The sequence below is a fragment of the Myotis yumanensis genome, unplaced genomic scaffold (genome assembly GCF_028538775.1).
Source record: "Myotis yumanensis isolate MYYU_CA2020_CCGP unplaced genomic scaffold, mMyoYum1.0.hap1 SCAF_2, whole genome shotgun sequence".
NCBI lineage: Eukaryota > Metazoa > Chordata > Mammalia > Chiroptera > Vespertilionidae > Myotis > Myotis yumanensis.
The window spans coordinates 35030746-35050093 of record NW_027223753.1 but is presented as its reverse complement, the minus strand read 5'-3'; the positions used below and the strand labels follow the sequence as shown (position 1 = coordinate 35050093).

Here is a 19348-nt window from a genome sequence, read left to right as displayed (position 1 = left end):
TCATCTGAATACAGAGCCTGCCACATAGTAAGCAACTAATATTGGTTTATTGTTTATGAAAGTGTAAGTCAGTAAAATAGTTAGAAGTAGGAAAGACTTGTGCATATTAGAATGAGACACATTATAGCCCTTTACTATTCTGAATTGCAGTGGGTTGATTTCCTGTCTGCATCCAGCCCTAGAATCTACACTCCTTGAGGGCAGAGATAGTGCCTGTTCTGATATCATAGTAAATATTAAAGAAATACTTGTTTAGTAAATAAATGAGAGAAAAACGTATTCCTACCTATTCATGCATTCACTGTTTTTGTTTTTGTATTTTTCATCTCACCAGGCAGAAACTCATGGTATCCTCATGACTTGAGGATAGGCAAGAGAGGGACCACATTATATAGTAACATTCACCCTCACTTATTCCTGGTTTTTTCCCCTTCCCCACCTATTTCCCCACCCCCCTCCCCCAGCCCCATGTCATGAGAAGAAAACTTATAAAGGCCAGAGGTGGGGGCCATGGAGTCTGGAATCAGAGCTCTAGAAGTCTCCTGGCTGGCTAAAATTTTCAAGTGATTTTTAACAACCAGTTAGTTGTCGGTCTCATGTTGCTGTCTCCAGTGGACATTCTCAGAGGGATGTGTCATGGTGGGAAGGGGACTAAGGTGAGAGCCAGGCACCCTGGGGAAGAATTTTTATTCTTCTATCCATTTGTTGTGTGATTTCATGCAGGGTACATACTTTCCTGTGTCTTATTTTCCTCTTCTGAAATATGAAGAGATTAAAGTGAGTGCTTTCTAAATCCTCCCTCAGCTCCGATACTATGTGATTCTATGATTAAATGACCTGAATAGAGAAAATCCTTGCCCTACTGACAACTCTCTTCTGAACACTGGAACAAAACCATTGGCTTCCTGGTCCTTCTGGCTTTATTTAATATCGTCTTCTCCTACTCCTTTTATATGAAAATGTCTCTGCCCCAGGCAGTTTATGGAGACTTAAGCTTTATTTACTGTAGCTGGAGGCTGCTATAAGCCGGGGCTTTGACAATATTTCACATTTATTTATCTGAGCCAGAGCTTAGGATCAGGTGGCAGCTAAGTCACTTAAGGTTATTCAAATGCATTGAAAATGTTGCTTAATAATTCAGAACCAGTTTTCTCTGTTTAGAGTATTAAGATTTTTTAAAGCCTTCTAATTAGCCAATTCCAACAGCAGTTTAGGGAAAAATCTATCCCTTCTGAAAGGGCTACTGATGCAAACTTATTGTCATTCCCTATGTCTGTGCAGCAGGACTGACTAAGGCAAGGGCCAGAGAGAGTCGAGAGCTGGGTGACCTACTAGGTGAACTGATAATAGTGACAGGTTCTGCCTGTTTTATTGGTGAGGCTAGGGAAAGAGGCCTAAGGATACAGCTCCTCTTCACTCCCTTTCTTTGGCTTGGTGGTGGGTCTAGCAAGGAGTGGGGAGCCTCCACTCAGTCGCTCAGTAGGTCATCTTCCAGCAAACATCTATTGAATTCACACTCTTTCCAGCAGTGGACTGGTCTCTGGGGATAGATAGCCAGTGAGACCTCATTATATGCCCTCAGAATTCAACCTGAGAGACAGACTCATAGACAAGTTGCACAATAACCTGAGAGGCATAACAGACGGATAACTCCATGTGAAACTGTAGCTGACCTTTGAGTTAGATCCTCCAGAAATGGGTTGCCTTGCCTAGTCAAAATACAGGAGTGCTGGTTAAGCAGAGGACATTGCCAGTGCCTACATTTCAGTTTAAACACTGACCTTAAATCTGCCAGCAGACCTTGGCAGCCACCTTGTCGGAGGATCCTAAGATTAAACAAAGGCATTAGTGCAACAAACGTGAATTGACCACATTCAGGGCAGTGAAATAGGCACGTGAGGCAGAGGCCACAATGAATGTACATAGCGCCTGTGTTCCAGGAGCCCATGGCCCAGTGAATGGAAGAAGTTACCACTTAGGATTACTTCTCTTACACAAGGAACAGGAGAAAGAGTTTAATTTAGGCTCTGTCACTTCGGCTTGGTTTTGTGGATGAAGTAGTATCTGAGCTGATCCTTGAGAATTTATAAATTTTCAACAGGATGAAGGACAGTCTAGTAGGGGAAACAGCAAAAGCAAAGTTTGGGTGAGAAAAGCATCAGGCATATTTAGGGAATAGCAAATGGCTCTAATTGGCTGGAGCATAAGGTCTGTGAGGGGATAGTATTTAGAGAAAGAATGTAGGGGCCAAGCCATGACCACCCTTTCAAAAAGTTTAGGCCCACGTATAACTTACAGGACATGTATTTTTCAATATAAAATAGAACAAACACCTATCTTGCCACTTAACTCCTAAAATGTTGTTAATAAAGTCTTGCTCTCTATTTTTCAGTGTTCAATAATGACCAAACATTCTCTGGTCTGATTTATTCAACAAACATTAATTGAGAGTACATAATGCACCGGGTTCTTTGCTAGAAGCTGGAAATATAGAAGCAGGAAACAGTTTTTGTCTTTAAGTTGCTCAAAAGTGGTTTGTCCGAGATCACACAGGTAGTCCAAAGAAGAATGGAACGTTTAGGGCGAGGTTTCCAGTCTCCGAGAGCGTGTGTGTTCCCTTCCCTCTTCCTCTACTCTGAGCCCTGACCCTGTGTGGACACGGGGACCAAACTGATAGAAAATGAACACGCAGAAAAGTCTGGCCAGATAAAATACGTATCTCCAGCCACCTCAAGTACCACTTCCTTAACAGCTTCTCTCCTAAATACTTTTGTTTCTCATCATGGTACTTTTCCTTAAATCCAAGGGAGAGTTTGGGAGTTTCTGGTATGAGTTTGGTATTGTATAGGTGCCTGCTGGACAAGCCTTCAAAGAAAACACCTGCTCTGTTCATGATTCTTGCCTTCCACTTTCATAAGCTTTTGGGCAGATGAAATGTAATATGAAAATAGCTCAGAGAGAGCCTTGGTAACACTTAAGATATTGAACATGCTGCATCTGGTAACTAGAAAATTTAATGATCTCCTGCTGTTTTGGTAATTGGATAAGTAAATACATCAGAATAAATCACACCGTCAAGTCTTTTGTGTGCCGTTAGGGACTCAACTCTTTTAACTCCTGTTCAAAGCTCCAGCTCCTGAGTGGTGTTTGCGTGCAGAGCTATGCATGCACCAGCTCGGTGGCCCTGCTTGGATATTAAAATGCATTCAAAATGCTCGCTCCCTCCATAGCCACTCTGCCTGAAGAGCACCACGAACATGCCGCTCCAGATCTCTCTGAAGCCTGGGAGTTTACATTTAATAAGACATTCAAGCCCTTCATTATCTATCTCCAAACTGTCTTTTCAGCCTTGTCGTCCATTATGGGTGTGCTGTGAGCCTTGCCAGAAACACCACCCATTCACAAATTGGGAAAACGAGGCCAAAGCAAAAGGGCCTTATTCTGTTGCCCTAAGGAACCATTCAAGAATTTTAAGTAGGAGAGAGACAGGATCAGATATTTTGTTCAACTCTCGAGTGGCAGTGTGGAAGAGAGACCCAGAGAGAAATGATCTATTAGAGCCTATTAGTTGTTGGGTAATGTCCTTCGCAGCTTACAGATGAGACGTTTGGGTCTGCTGGAGGTTAAATGACCTGCTCAAGAGCATACATGCAGAACTGGGATTCAGAAGCCATCAGTTCTCTTTTTTTTCTTTTTTCCAGTTTCTTTCTCACTGCCTCCTACTCAGGATGTAACCCTTGCCTAGTGATGAAGCTCTGGGCAGACAATAACCAGGCTTCTCAGATTTTTAAGCTGAGGTAGCAGTTCCAAACCTAACCAGCTAACAGGTTTCTCTCTAAACATAGTGGCTAGCGTTGTGGACCAATCTTTTACCAGAGGCATCCTAGGAACCTTTTATACAGAACCTGGCAGCCTTCCATGATATCCGCCTCTGAAGTGAGGCGTGTTCCCTAGATCAGTGCTTCCCAGCCTTTTTCAAATCACTGCACACATTGAAAATGTTTGTGTGCCTCACTGGGGTACCCGTACTAGGTTGCTCAGGGTGAGAACCACCCAGCCCTGAGGTTCTGGCTGCCCTGAGGGGTGGAGAGCCAGCATGTTGCCACACTGCGGAATCCTCATTCACAAAGTTGCCTATACCCTATTTATTGGGCATTCAGGGACAGTGAGCTCTAAAGCAGGACTTTGTTTTATTTATTTGAAATAGTTTCTTCCAGAGCCCAGGAGGGACTAATCTTGGGAACTAGCTTCCCAGGATGAGGAGACATGCCTGTTTTCATTCTTTTTATGTTCACTCTACAGCAGGCATGTCAAACTCAAAGGTTAACATGGGCCAAATAAGCAAGGTTTAAGTTTATGTGGGCTGCAAAAAAACAAAAGCTTCCATTTTCATAGAAACGTAGATTTATTTCGATAGAGACATGCTGAATACAAAGGGCTGAAATAAATGAGTAATCATTAACATAAAATAATAGAACATTCTTGAACATTAACTTACCAGACACTGAATAACTGCACAGATTAATAAGCGTAACACAAATAAACCTATTTTTCTTGTTCTCCGAAAGTGAAATATTTCCTGTTGCACACACCAAACAAGTCAGTCCAAGACTAATGACATGGCACTCGGCTACTAAAATATTCGCTGCTACCTGGTAGTATTAGTGGAGAGAAATGGTGCGCCTGTGCTTAAGGCGCATAAGGGAAATGAATGCAACACAATTATAGTAATCAGTCATTAGGGAGCATTGTAGTTAGTTATTAATAATTATGTATAACAGGATATTGTAAAATTAAGTTACAAAATTTATATTAAAACATTTCTTACATACCATTATATTGGCTGGACTGAAAAAATATTCATTGTGGGCCAGCCGCGAGTTTGACATGCTTGCTCTACAGACTTGCATCTCTTCCTGTTTCTAGACTAAAGAGGCTTTCCCTTCCCACCCCCACCCTACCCTCTTGTTAGAAGCCCCTCTATTCCCTTTGGACCTTCCCCATTAACATTGCTGTTTAATAGTAGAGTGACCAGAGTCCCCATCAGGGATACCAGGGCAAGAAGAGGGTCACGTTTTTTACTTGGTGTTTAGGATCTTCCTAACAATGTGCCAGATGTGAGGCCATTTGGCATTAGTAACACTTTAGAATTGATATCTTCATTAAACAGTCCATCTGAAGTCACAACTGAGAATGAAGACTCCAGATTTGGTCCCAGATCTGCCATGAATGCTCAGTAACCTTGGGTAAATTTTTTCCACTAACAGCTTTTCTGTCCCCTTCTGTTGCAGAGATGACCTCTAAAGACCCCTCCAGCTCTAACACTCACTAGTTGAGTGAAATATGCCCAAATGCCTACGGTAGTCATATATTCTATTATGAGGAGATTTGTGCTTCAGTTACATGAAGGAGATCATCCTTTCAATCAGGAGACTTAGAATAAATAGGCCAGTGTATGACTACAATACTAAAATTATCTAGTGTGATGATTAAGAACACTTTGGAGCCCTGGTTGGGTAGCTCCATTGGTTAGAGCGTCATCCTGACATGCCAAGGTTGCGGGTTCAATCCCCAGTCAGGGCGTATATAAGAAACAACCAATAAATGCATAAATATGTGGAACAACAAATTGATATCTCTCTTTCTCTCTCTCTCTCTCCCCCCCATTCCTTCCCTCCCTCCTTCCTTCCCTTTCTCCCACCCTCTCTTCCTCCCTCTCACTCCCTGCATTCCTCTCTCTCCCTCTTTCTCAAATCAACACTTCGGAGCCAGACCTAGTTTTAAATCCTTGCTCTGTCACTTCCTGCCTGTACAACCTGAGACAGGTTATATAAACTCTCTGAGCTTCTATTCCTCATAAGGTTGTGTAGTGCTTATAAAGCACTTAGAATAGTTAGCACCTAGTAAGCTCCAATGAATGTTAACTGTAAAGCAAAAAAACAGGGCAGCCTACTAGATACAATTTTCATCCCTTGGTCACCTTAGTCTTCTCTTCCTTGTTCTTCCTTTAACTTTTCATTCATTTCTGCCTTCTTCCCACCTGAAAACAAAGTCATGGGGGGGAAATGTCCTGTGGGTACCCTGTGCTTTGCAGTCCCAGAAGCCCACTCAACCTCACTCTCCAGAACCCCAGTTATTCTACCAGTTTAGCAATGGAGCATCATCACTGTTTCTAGGAAGCCCTCACCCCAGTGCCACTTTCCTCCTGTGATCCGATGAGACATTGATCCAGAAACTACACAGGAAGCTGGGATGGGAATAGCCATAGAGTAGTCCCAATAGTGGACCCTTCCAAACTGGAAGTTCCTTTGGGGGTTGCATTACTGCCTTCAGCAAGTGTAGAGGAGAATTTGCTAAGAGCTACAGCTGGCATTGTGGGCGATGACCATGATGATGATGATAATGGGGATTAGTAATCCCTTATGTTTACAAAGGACTTTACAGTTACAAAAGCCTTTCACACCCTGATCAGCACATGACTAGCAGTTCAACTCTGAAATTCTCCCTCTGATACTTTGTGGTTGTAACTTCCCTCTTCAGGGATTCCCACTTCATCAAAAGGTGTTTACAGAAAATGGGCAATTAGCAATTAGGACCAAGGTGACAGTAGCAAAAGATAACCTATGGGGAACAACAAAGTCCATATCACAACAGAGCCATGAGCCACAACACAGCAACAGAGTGCCTGCTTTCCTTATGCCCAAGGGAAAGCCAGCCAGTCATTAACTGCCCCCTGCTTAGAAGTAGAGTCAGAGGTGAAGGGAAATGCTAGAATGCAGGCTGGAAGCTCACAAACCTGGGTGCAAATCCCGGCCTCATCTTTCCTAGCTATGTAATCTTGGGCAAGTCCCTTAATCATTTTTGATCTCAGAGAATTCATCTATAAAATGGGAATAATAGGAGCAATTACCTCATAGAAGTGTTGTGACCATTTAATTAGACACTATATATAGAACAGGAACTATAGTGCTTGGCACTTACAAAATGTCAAATGGTAACTTTTTTGGTAGTATGGCATTAACAGTTATTTTTTAAACTTATGATATTTAATATGCATGTTTTTCTAATGGAGTACTAACAGAATAGTTTACTATAGCGTACCAAAAAGATTAGTTCCCACAAGTTCAGGTTAAGTGCTAATTTTGAACAAAACCAAAAGCAGATAAGCTTTACTTCCCTGTAGTCTGGGAATTTACCCATGTAGCCTTTGTGCTGCCTCATAGAGTAGACAGAGCTCAGGACTTGAAGTGAAATGACTTGAGTTCAAATGGGAGATCCACCAGTTTCCACTTGACCGTATGTAAGTAATGTTTTGATTTGAGCTTTGTTGTTCTCATTGTAAAAATGATGATAAATCAGCCCAATCTCCTCAGATAGGTCTGAAATTTAGGTGCTATATGGGAAAGTGCTTTGAAGGCTGTAAAATAATAGTCATTATTATGTACACATTCTTCAGAAAAATTATTAGCACATTCATTTTGTGTTCAAATAGCTTGGGTTTAAAGAAGCATCTCTTTAAGAATAAGCCTTGTTGTAGCTTTATGTTACATGGGAAATGTATTTTTGAATTTATTTTTGTCCTTACTGGGGGACTCTCTCACCTTCTAATCAGGACCAAACAGACTTTGAGAAAAATAGAGTTGTAGCCCTTGTATCAGATTGCATCAAATTATAATTGTTCAGTACTTGCTTAATATTATGTGGGACTTGGGGTTTTAAGGGTCATTAAATAATATCTTTTAACTTAACTAGTTCAAGACTAATTGAAGCTAAACATAGGACTCAGGTAGGGATAAAAACAATGTCTCTGTTACTGAAAAGGTTGATCATAGATTGTGGCTTGGGATCTGAGCCAAAGGGCTTGCTGATATATTCTTTGCCCCTAAATTAGAGACTTGCCCACCCAGTCCTTGGCACAGCTGGCACTGCAGGCCTTGTACACTTTAGGAGGGCAGCTTGGCTCCAGAAAGGGTTTGGACAAATGTGTAATGACATATATCTATCATTTATAGTATCACTAGAGGCCCGGTGCATGAAAATTCATGCACTAGAGGGGGGTTCCCTCAGCCTGGCCTGCCCCCTCTCACAGTCCGGGAGCCCTCAGGGAGGTGACCCGGCGATCAGGGGAAGGTGACGCCCCATCGCACCTCTGCTGCTGCCACTGCCAGCAGCGCAAGCCTCGGCCGGCCCTGGTTACCTGAGCCTCAGGCGGTCCTGGGCAGCTGGGCAGCCGACATTTGAGGCTTGCCTGCGACTTGGGCCGGCTCTGGGGGGCTGGGGGGCTGAGGGAACTGGGAGACTCTGGAGGCAGGCGCCCTGGCAGGGCTGAGGGAACTGGGCGCCACCATCTTGTGGCTGTGGGCGCCACCATCTTTGAGGGCATGGCAGTCAATTAGCATATTCCCTCCTTATTGGCTGTGGGCACCGCCATCTTTGCAACGGCATGAGGGTCAATTAGCATATTCCCTCTTTATTAGATAGGATAGAGAGTGTTTTCACTGCCCTAAAAATCCTCTGTGCTCTGCCTATTCACCACCCCCCTCAAAAAAAATCCCTAACAACTAGTGATGTTTTCTTTGCTATTTCCCTAGTTTTACCTATTCCAGAATGTCAAATAGTTGGAATCATGTAGTATGTAACCCTTTTAGAGTGGTTTTCTTCACTTAGTAATATGCATTTAAGATTTCTCCATGTCTTTTCATGGCTTGATAGCTTATTTCTTGTTAGCTCATCTTGGTTGCTTTCATTTTGGCAGTTATGAATAAAAGTGTTATAAACATCTGTGTGCAGGTTTTTGTGAACATACATTTTTAGCTCTTTTGGGTAAATAACAAGGAGTATGGTTACTGGATTATCTAATAAAAATATGGTTCTTTTTAAAAAAAAAACCACCAAACTCTCTCCCAAAGTAGCTATGTCATTTTGCATTCCCAGCAGCAATGAATGAGAGTCTATGTTGCTCCATAGCCTTGCCAGCATTTGTCTGTGTTCTGGTTTTCGGCCATTCTTATAGGTGTGTAGTGGTATCTCAGTTTTAATTTGCGTTTCCCATTGGTAGAGGATGTGGTGCATCTTTCCATATGCTTATTTTCCATTTGTGTATCTTCTTTGATGAAGTGTCTTTCAGGTCTTTGGCCCACTTTGTAATTGAGTTGTTTTCTTATTGCGTTTTAAGAGCTCTTTATATATTTTGGATAACAGTTCTTTATCAGATGTGCCTTTTGCAAATATTTTACCATAGTCCATTGACGATGTCTCCTCCTCTTGTTGGTGTCTTCGCAGAGCAGAAATTTTTAATTTTAATGAAGTTTAGTTTATCAGTTATTTTATGAATTGTGTCTTTGGTATGTCAAAAGTCACTTAGATTTTTTTTCCTATGTTATCTTCTAGGAATTTTATAATTTTGTGTTTTACATTTTGAGGTAATTTTTGTAACCGGTGTAAGATCTGCATATAGATACACTTATTTGCATGTGGATATTCAGTCGTTTCAGCATCATTTGATGAATCTAGAATTTTTTCTAAATGTGAAAATATTAGATCCAGACTTTCCTTTATTCAACTTCAAGCTAAAAGCATTTCCTAACCCTGGCAGGTGTGATTCAGTTAATTGGAGCATCCTCCCATGCATCAGAAGGTCTCAGGTTCAATTCTTGGTCGAGGCACGTATGGAAGTCAACCCAATTGATGTTCTCTCTCATATCTCTCTCTCTCTCCCCCTCCCTCCCTCCCTCCCTCCCTCCCCCCATCCATTCTCCCTTCTTCTCTAAAATCAATTTTAAAAAATTAAAAAATAAATAAAAGAATTTCCTTAGCAAAATTAAATAAAAAGGATTAATAATAACACCTACCCTACATGATTGTGAATTAATGGTTGTGTAGATATCTTGCAAACTATACAATATTATGCATATATTGCTGCTACTATTATTTTTAGTATTACTCAGCTCCTCGCCTCAAGTAGCTTCCAGTCTACTAGTAGTGTGATGTTTATGCTCAGGTATTTAAAAAAGAGAGAGAGAAGGAAAATGATGTGGCCAGAAAGAATCCTGAAATAGAAGTCAGACACTCTGGGGCAGACTGCTGTATCTGCACCTTATCAGCTGTGCCACCTGGGCCAAGTCACTTGACCTCTCTGAGCCTCAGGTTGCCGACCTGTGAAATGAAGGGTTGAACTGTTTGACATGATTAATTTAGTGAGAAAATATATCAATTTTTTTCCTAAGTGTAATGAATAAAATGTCAAGATGGTTGAATTTTCTCTTCTAACATAGACAAAGTCAGGCCATACCTCTTATTTGAAAATTCCCCTCCTTTCCCAAGAAGTCCCAATTGTGGGTTTCTGTGTTGATTTAGAGTCAGTATAGTCAGTAAAGTCCCAAGGAAATGGCAAAACACATGCTCGGATTGGGTTTTTGTATTCGTATTTTATAAACATTTCAGGATTTTTTCTTACCTTTAACCTTTTGTCATTCTTAAAGTGATCTTATATCCTGAAAACTTGGTTAGAAACAGCCTCGGGGTCATCTCATCCAACTTCTTTCTGTGTGGCTCCTGTTCTTAGCAACACCTCTGGCAGAATAGTCTGGTAGTTAAACATGGATTTCAAAGCTAGGTTGCCTTGGTTCACATCTGGCTCTGCTCTTAATAACTTTGAGACCTTAGGCGAGTTACTTAGTCTGTTCCTTGACTCAGTTTCTTCATCTGTAAAATGAGAATAATAATAGTACTGATCTCAGATAACCCACCCCAAAGGGTTATTATGAAAAACAAATTATTTTAAAATGTAAAGTGCTTGGAATATGCAGGGAACAAAGTAAATGCTCAGTAAATGTTAGCCATTATTATTATCACCATCATCATCATCATCATCAGGTTCTTCAAATAAGCCTCTATTGGAATGCTTCTAGGGACACTAGAGAGTACGCTCACTCTACCGTCCCAACCCCTCCATCACCCCAAGGCAGCCTGTTGGCGATGTTGGCCAGGTGCTTTTGGTTATTGTGCTTGTTGGAGTCGGATAGACTTGAGTTTGAAACTTTATTCTATTTGCAGCCTTGGTCGAGATAAGCCATGCTATCTTCTGTAAAATGGCAATAACCTACTTCACTGGGTGTTCTGAGGACTACTTACAGTACTATATACAAAGTAGTTAGCATGGTTCCAGCTACATGGTAGGCATTCAATAACTGATAGTTGCTGCAATGATGATGATGAAGAAGAACAAGAAGAAAATAAAGGACAGAAGGAAGAAGAAGAGGTAAAAGAAAGAGAAGCAGAAGTAGCCACACCAGCAGCTACAGCTCTGCTAAGCTCTTTCTGACCAGCTGAGTTCTGTTTCTTTGCTGTTTTCCCTCACTGATCCCAGCTCTACCCACTGGAGCTGCACAGAACTTTCTGATAAGTAGTTCTACTTATCTACTTATCTGTCTGATAAGTAGACAGAGCAGACACCTCTGCTCTGTCTACTTATCAGTCCTCAGATATTCAAAGGGCTGACAGGGCCCCTGCCTGCCCTGGGGCACACAGGCAGCACTTCCCAGTGCCCCTCCAGGGAGACATCTCCCGCTCTGCAGCTGTTTCTCGGAAGGAAAAGAACGTGGTGTTTAGACTCTGTCCTGCTAGGCTCTGTCCCTCCTGGCGTGCTCCACCTCTTCTTGAATGGGCCCAGAGCACGGCAGTATGGTTTCACAGCATGGCCACTGTTGTGCTGGAATGAAGCATGGGGACCTACATCCCCTAGGTCTACACCAGTCAAATGAGAGTGAAAACAGACACTATCCTGTTCACTTTGAAACTCCTGTCTGAAATGACCTTCAGAAAAAAAAAATTGCTTATGATCTGGGGCACTAGATCGCGCAGCCCCAGCACAACCATGTTTGCTGTGAAGCAGTCCATTGTGGCCCAGCCCCATCACAGCTATAAAAGGCAGTCTCCAGATATTGAGGCATTGCCCTATCAAGGAAAAGGGAGCACTCCTGCTGGGCACTGGGTAGAAATAAGAATGGCGGCCAGGTGCAGTCTGAGCTCCAGGAAGTTTTGGAGGAAAAAGCTCCAACATTGAGGTCAGACAGACCAGGTCCTTTACCCAAGGCAGCACTCCAGCTAGTGATGGCTGCCACCCTCTGAGCACTTCCTGGCTCGGGCACTGTGCCAACGGCCTCACCAGCATTATTCCAGTTAGCTGTCACAACAGCCCATAAAGGAGAAACCGATTATTCCCATCATACAGGTGAGAAAACTGAGACTCTCTGGTTGTGTAACTTCTTCAAAGTCATATAGGTAGTAAGTGACAGCTGGGATTTGAATCTAAGTCTGCCTCACTCTTTTTAACCATTGTGCAATATACACGTACCCTTACTGGCCTTAAATAAGTGCCAACCCTTCTGAGCCTTGATTTTGTCATTTTCACCTACCCTGCATAGTTGGTCTAGGGATTAAATGGGATGACATATTTACAGTGTCTGGTATGTAGTAGATGTTCAAGAAATTTTAGTTTCCCCTCCTTATGTCCCAGCTTTCCCACTTAAAGTGACAGGGAAAATCACTTAACGTTTTCAGAAAACTGGGTGTGTTTTCTGAACCTCTGACCTTGCATGTTGACAAGCCAGGCAGGGTTCGGCTTGGGCCTGAGGCTCCAGCCTCCCAGCTTCTTTTGCTTTGCAGCAGATCTTTTTGGCAGCATGCACAGCTCTGGCACAGTTATGATTATGGTTTCTCCCAGCAAACATTGTATTTACAAACCACAAATAACAAAGTAGAAGGTGCCGGAAGAGCTCTGGCATGTTAATTAAGAACAATAGCGGAAGCAGCTGGGCAGAAAATGCCAGTGAGTCGGAAGCAGCAGCAGCACAGCTCTGCTTGTTGACAGAAGCCAGCACGGTGTTGTACATTAATTGGGGAAGTGGGTAAACATTTGCCAGCAGCTTGCCCCCAGTGCATTGGAAGACGGACAGCAGGCTGTGCCCTCCCCACCACCTTGCCTGCCCATGTGCCCAGAGCCCCAGAGATACCAATAGAGCAGCTTTGCTCTAGGTTCCTTATAAGCAGAGAGGATTCTAGAGGCAATGTGTCTCCTTAATGACCCTCCTGGGCATACCAGGTTTCTGCCGGATACAGTTGAAGATAGTGTTCCTCCTTCAGCTTACCAGCCTGCCTATGACACTCGGCCTCCAGGACCCGCCCCCGCCCCCCCGCCCCCCCAGTGGGCTAGGAGAAGACATGGGAGCCATCTTACTGGGTGTGGCTTGAACTGAGCAAAGAACACAATTGCCTGCCTGGGGTGCTGCAGTCTCTGCCCACAGGCCCAGAGCTCCTGTGTCTGATAGCGCACTGCCCAGCCTCTCATCACACACAGGATGGACGCAGGTAACGCTGCCCAGCTACCTGTATCCATCCTCACAGTTGCTCACACACACCGCAGCCATCACTGAGACCGGCTCTGGGCCAGACACTCTGCTAATTATATATTTTTTCTCATTTAATCCTCACATCAGTCCTGCATGATTGGTACTAACTCCAAAGCCACAAAGCTAATAGCCAAAACAGCTGTGATTTAAACCAGAATCTTTCTGGTTCCAAAACCCATTGTCCTTTCCACTAAACCAGTATTTCTCAGCATTTTAAAATTTATGATCTCTTTCATTAAACAGGAAATTTTTGTTTTTCTCTCCCATTCAGAAAACATCCACGTCCCATCCCTGCCCCCAGCCTAGGAGGTTAGGAGCCTAACTTAGGATCCCTGTATGATTAGCATATCCCATCTGAGCCAAGAGGATTTTGTCTAGCTCTATTCTCTATGGTTCACATTATAAAATAATGTTTTTTTATGTTCTGTAACATAGTCACATTATGACATTGACTTATTTTTTCACACATACACCCAACAGGGAGATTGTGTTATGCCTCCCTAAGGAGCCTTTCCTCGAAGGGAAGATACTCCTCTGTGGGCGTGGTGGAGTGGGTGTCTGCAGTTTATCACAGGAGGTTTAGCAGCCAGATGAGCCACAAAGGCTTAGCTCCTTCCCAGCGCGCAGAAAAGGCCTCCCTGCTATCAGGAGTTAACCAGGGAGAGGGCCCAGAAATGCCATCAGTCGTTTAGCCAGCATCCTTTCCTCAGGGCCTCCTGTTCTGTTGGCCACGCTGAGCTGTGGCAAGGACCCTCCACCTGCCCAGGAAGAGGTCCAGGCTTCTGAACCTGTGCCTTGAGGTCAGGTGCTAGTTCTTCCACTGAACTGTGAGACTTGAGCTCTCTAAGCCCTAGTTTCCTCGATTATAAACTGGGAATAACACCTACCTGGCAGGGCTGTTTTGAGGATCAAATAAGAGAACAGTTATACAAATGCTCGTGTCAGGACGTAGCAGGCTCAAAATCAATGTGCGTTCAGGACCTGAGTGCCATGTGGAGAAAACCATGCTTTTCCAGTCTTTTGAATATATGCTTTTTTTCTTTTTAGATAACCCAGCTGGACCCAAATAAATCATTGTTGGAGGTAAAGTTGTTCCCTCAAGAAACCCTTTTTCTTGAAGCAAAGGAGTAAACACGCCCAGCGGTGGAACCAGCCATTCCTTGACTTGCCTGAGGCCTGCGTCAAGAGAAGGGCTCTTTGCCAACCCACCTACACGCTCGTCTCATTGAATTCAGTGTCACACTCTGCCTCTTGCAAGATTGCTGGAAAAAAGTAATAATAAACATAGCTACTTAACACGTCCCATCCACGAGTATATGTTCCCAACCCAGAGTTACAGCTCTGCTGCCCTCCCCCTCCCTTCACTTGGCCCGGTCAGTGACGATGCACTGTTCCAGTGTGCGTGACCACAGAATAGGACTGATGCCTCTCCAGTGCCCTCTGCCCCCCAGTGTCCAGATGGTTCTGTCTGTCCAGGGACACCAGGTCGCTGGGTGTCGGATATGTCTCAAGGCTCACACACCTGCCTTGTTATTGTCATAACTGGATTTCTACTTTTGTCGCCTAATTTTAAGAGGCAAGGGGAGGAGGTCAAGTGGAACTTCTTGGCCTGGAGATAGAACAGTATTGTAGGGGAAAACGCATATCATTTTTGATGGTACTTTCTGACCTCTTTTACTAAGATGTAAGGTTGTGTTTGAGGACTGCATTTGAGAAATACCCAAGGTATTTATTTACTGCTGCTGCCGTGGGTCCCCAGGTTCCATTTGGAGGTGTTTGCTGTTCCACTGCAGCACGGGAAGCTGTCTGAGCGCAGTGTGGGTGTTGAGGTATGTGAAGAGGACCGGTTCTAGGACTTGGGTACTGGCCCAGCCGCAGGAAGCTGCTGTTAGGTTTGCATTTGGAGCCTGACGGATCCCAGCTCCCAGGCTGCCCCTTTAGTGTACGGTGAACACAGTTCCCTCCTGCTTTTCTCTCCCTCTTTCCTTCTCTGGTTTGGACTTGTCACTTGGTGTGTTAAGCCCCTTGTCTGTCACCAAAATCTGATCAGCGGCCCCTTGGACTCAGCCCAGATGTAATAAGGAATTTGTTGCACTTTTTATTATTTGAATGTTTCAATATTAGATATTGGGCTCCCGTCTCAAATGAAAAGGATCTCATCTGATGGCTGAGAATTCTGATGTCATATATTTAAGGAGCAGACTTGGGGGCTCAGCTCAGAAGATGTGTGTTGCCTGAACCCACGTGTGGTGATTGTGGGATGATTTAGTATATGTGGACTTTTGTTAATCTATGGATTTGGGGTTTAGAGTCCAGTTCACTGTTTATACCTTCACCAACAGTGATTTCTTTTCCATCTTGGAATGTTTCTATCCACTTATGTGTCCCCTGTGGTCTCTATCCTAGGGGTTGGTATCCTCACTTGACATTTTGTACGTGTCCAAAAGAGAGTCTAAGTGCTGGGTTTTTCTCCCTGACCCAAGCCAAGGGGTTATCAGGAGACTAACCGAAGCCTGAGAAATGCCTGGTCATTCTCCCTCTGCCCAGAAGTGGGCATTGGCCAGGAAAATTCCATCTCTGTCTTTTCTCTGATGCTCCAACCAGGGACCTCTCCTGATCACTCTTAAAAAGAGATTGTTCCTAACAGACCAGTGCTGCGTCTGCCGAGGGCAGGCCTCCTCTGGCCCCAGAGGTCTCTCGGGGAAGCTGAAGGGAAGAGACCCACAGGGATTCAGCCTGAGCACGTCCTCTCCGGCTCCACTCCACCCTCTTAGCCTCGTGGCCCCAGCTACAGGTGCACTAGGGCGCCAGCTCTTTTCCATGTAGACCTTGCTCTGTAGCGGCCATGGAGAAGCTACAGCCCTGAACTCGGGCCAAACTCAGGAACAGCAGCAAGGGTAGGGGTGGGGGGTGGAGGTACAGGACTCTGAATTCACTTTCATGTTTAACCTGTTCTGTCTGATTGGGTTTGACAACATCATATTGTTCCCCACTATCATCTTCACTTCTGTATTCCAATAATTATAGACTTTACTCTGAAACTGATTTTGTGAAAGTTATTAAATGCTACTTGAATGTGTATGGAGTTTACACACCCTTTTTCAACCGTCTTGGAAGGTTTTCCTTGCTCAGTCCCACGGAATCCTTTCCTCTGGGCCCCACTGCAGGGAAAGGCCTCCGCTGATTCTCACTGTTCACTCATGTCATTCTGGTCTACTGAGCTCCAGAACAGAGGCCGAAGCAGTTTTATGTCTTTTCTCGCAAACACAGCATCACAATGACTTCGGAAACATGAAGTGACCTGCTGTCACCACAGAAATGGCACTGTCCTCGGCAGCTCTTCCTCCTACCCTTAAACTCCCCTGGGCTTCCCCTCCCAGCCTCCAGACACAAAGTCGGCCAACATCTGTGCTTGGTGTCCTTTTCTTTTCTTTCTTTTTTCAAAACAATTGGAAAACATTTATTATACTGAAGTGTATACATCCTACTATTAAAAAAACAAAGTAGCAAATTTGCTGGTGCCATAATTTAACTTGTCTCACTGGGACTAATGCTCAATACTACTTGGTATGGTTTTAAGTTTGATGAGCTTTTAGCTTTTTTACTCCACTTCTAAAACCCTCTGAGAAATTCAAAATATCACACAGCACTGAGTGACATTTAGTGTTCCATAAATCTTGAGACTCAAAAATGTGCTTGGTGTTCTTCAGCCCAGCTGTTTACAGTGATGGTCCAGGGTTCCTCGCCATCCCCACCCCATTCTAGTTCACTCCTCTGGGTTTCTTGGAGTGTCAGCTATACATCTAGAGCATTAGTTTGAAGGTGTAAGGAGGTGATGCCAATTTCTCACCTCCTCTCTGGAGGTGCATTCTGGGGGAGGTTTCTGGCCTGTGATGTTACCTGCTCTGGCACTGCTGGTTTTATTGATCACACAGGTGTTCTTCTCTGAAGTATAAGCATCCAAAGTCTGAGCTGGAGGAGAGCATCTTTTATACTATAGGACAGTGGTTCTCAACCTTGGCTGCACATTAGAATCACCTGGGAATCTTTTTAAAATCCTGATTTCTGGGCCTCATCCTCTGGAAATTCTGTTTCTTTGTTACTAATGTTGTGGCCCCACCCCATAACAAAGAAACAGAATTTCCGGAGGATGAGGCCCAGAAATCAGGAAGAAAAAAAAAAAATTTTATATATATATATATATATTCACTTATTGATTTCCAAGAGAAAGGGAGAAGGGGAGAGAGAGAGAAACAACAATAATGAGAATCATTGATTGGCTGCCTCCAGCAGGTCCCCTACTGAAGATTGAGCCTGCAACCCAGGCATGTGCTCTTGGCCGGAATCGAACCTGGGACCCTTCAGTCCGCAGGCCAACGCTCTATCCACTGAGCCAAGCCAGCTAGGGCCAGAAATCAGGATTTTAAAAAGATTCCCAGGTGATTCTAATGTGCAGCCAAGGTTGAGAACCACTGCTATAGAAGAATAGAACTTGGGCTTTTACAGATTTTGTTTGGTGATATTAGAAACACAAGTTTGTAGTTTCTTTAAAATTGCTACTCCCAAAGCCAGGCTTGCCGGCCTGAGTGCTGGTCCATGGGATGGATCTCAGAAGATGTTGCAGAATTCTGGCAGGTTTCCCAAAAGCAGGGGAGATGTTCAGTTGGACACAGGAGAGGGTCTTAAATGTCTCCAGGAGCAGCATCACCCATTGGCACTCTTCACCAGCTCCTCACTACCCAGTCCCGGGTCCCACAGGGAATGGGATATGGAATCGTAAGTCCAGCCCAGGCATAACTCACATGGGCCTGTCACGTGCCTTGTCTCATTCGATTCTTTATAACTTTCTGGCTGGAGACCACACACACTCCAGAGACATCAGTGTCTTCCAGTTTGAGCCTTGGTTCTGCCATTTAATAGCTATGTCACCTTAAGGTGAGTAACCTCTCTAAACCTCAGCGCCCTGGTAACACCCAGATAGCACTCTGCAGTTCCCCACTCCTTCCACCCGGCACAGTCCCCCGCACTGAGGAAGCAGGGCAGATGATCGCCCCATTTCTGCACGTGGCTGCCTAATGTCAGCAGAAGAGTCAGGACTCAGGCCCTGGGCTCTGGTGCTCAGGTCCACAGCTCTTCCATGAAGAACTAATGAATTTCACGTCCAAGAAATTGTAGGACTCCCCTGCGATTGTGTACAGAAAGTTGTGTGCACTTGTCCGGAAGGGGAGTCTCTAGTCATCAGGTCCTCAGTGGGCTCCATCGATGCCAGAAACGTAAGAACCACCATTTACATCATGCAAACACCAGGCCATTTGCCAAGTTGAATCTGTCCATTCTTCTCAGCAGCCATATTTTTATCTAAAGGAGAGCCACAACCCAGAGAAGATGGGATGCCGCAAGTAGGCTTTCGTGCCCGGACTTCCCTCTGCGTTTAGTGCTTCTCCCTTGTCTCAAATAATCTGCTTTGGTCAGCTCCTCCTTGCTGTGTTTTGAAAGGTTGGTCTGAAAGAAAATACCAATAAAAGACGTGCTCTCTAGACTTTAGTCTGTTCATTCTTAATTTGTACACTGTTAGTTGTGGTTCTCAGTATGGTTCAGAGAACAGCCTCTGGTGCCATGTTGCCTGGGTCCAAGCTACTCCACTTATTAGCAGTGTGCCTGTGGGAAGTCACATCACCTTCCTGTGCCTCAGCTGTTTAGCTATAAAATGGAGATAACAATGAAGATTAAACAAACCAACAGGTAACATGTAAAATAGAACAGCTATTACCTGGTCTGCAAACTCATCCTATATAATAAAAGGCTAATATGCAAATTGACCAAAAAGCAGAACAACCAGTTGCTATGACACCCACTGACCACCAGGAGGTAGATGCTCAATGCAGGAGCTGCCACCTGGTGGTCAGTGTGGTCCCACAGTGGGAGTGCTGCTCAGCCAG

At 44.1% G+C, this 19348-nt stretch overlaps 1 protein-coding gene across 1 annotated transcript in view; it reads left to right on the top strand.

Moving 5' to 3' along the window:
* The window catches only part of FAF1 (Fas associated factor 1), a 354485-nt gene extending 339780 nt beyond the window's left edge, over window positions 1–14705 (top strand). Inside the window, exon 19 of the mRNA XM_070405091.1 lies at window positions 14457–14705. Coding sequence (XP_070261192.1) covers window positions 14457–14540 — 84 coding nt within the window. The 3' untranslated portion in view covers window positions 14541–14705. The remainder of the gene's footprint in view (window positions 1–14456) is intronic.
* The last annotated feature ends 4643 nt before the right edge of the window (window positions 14706–19348 follow it).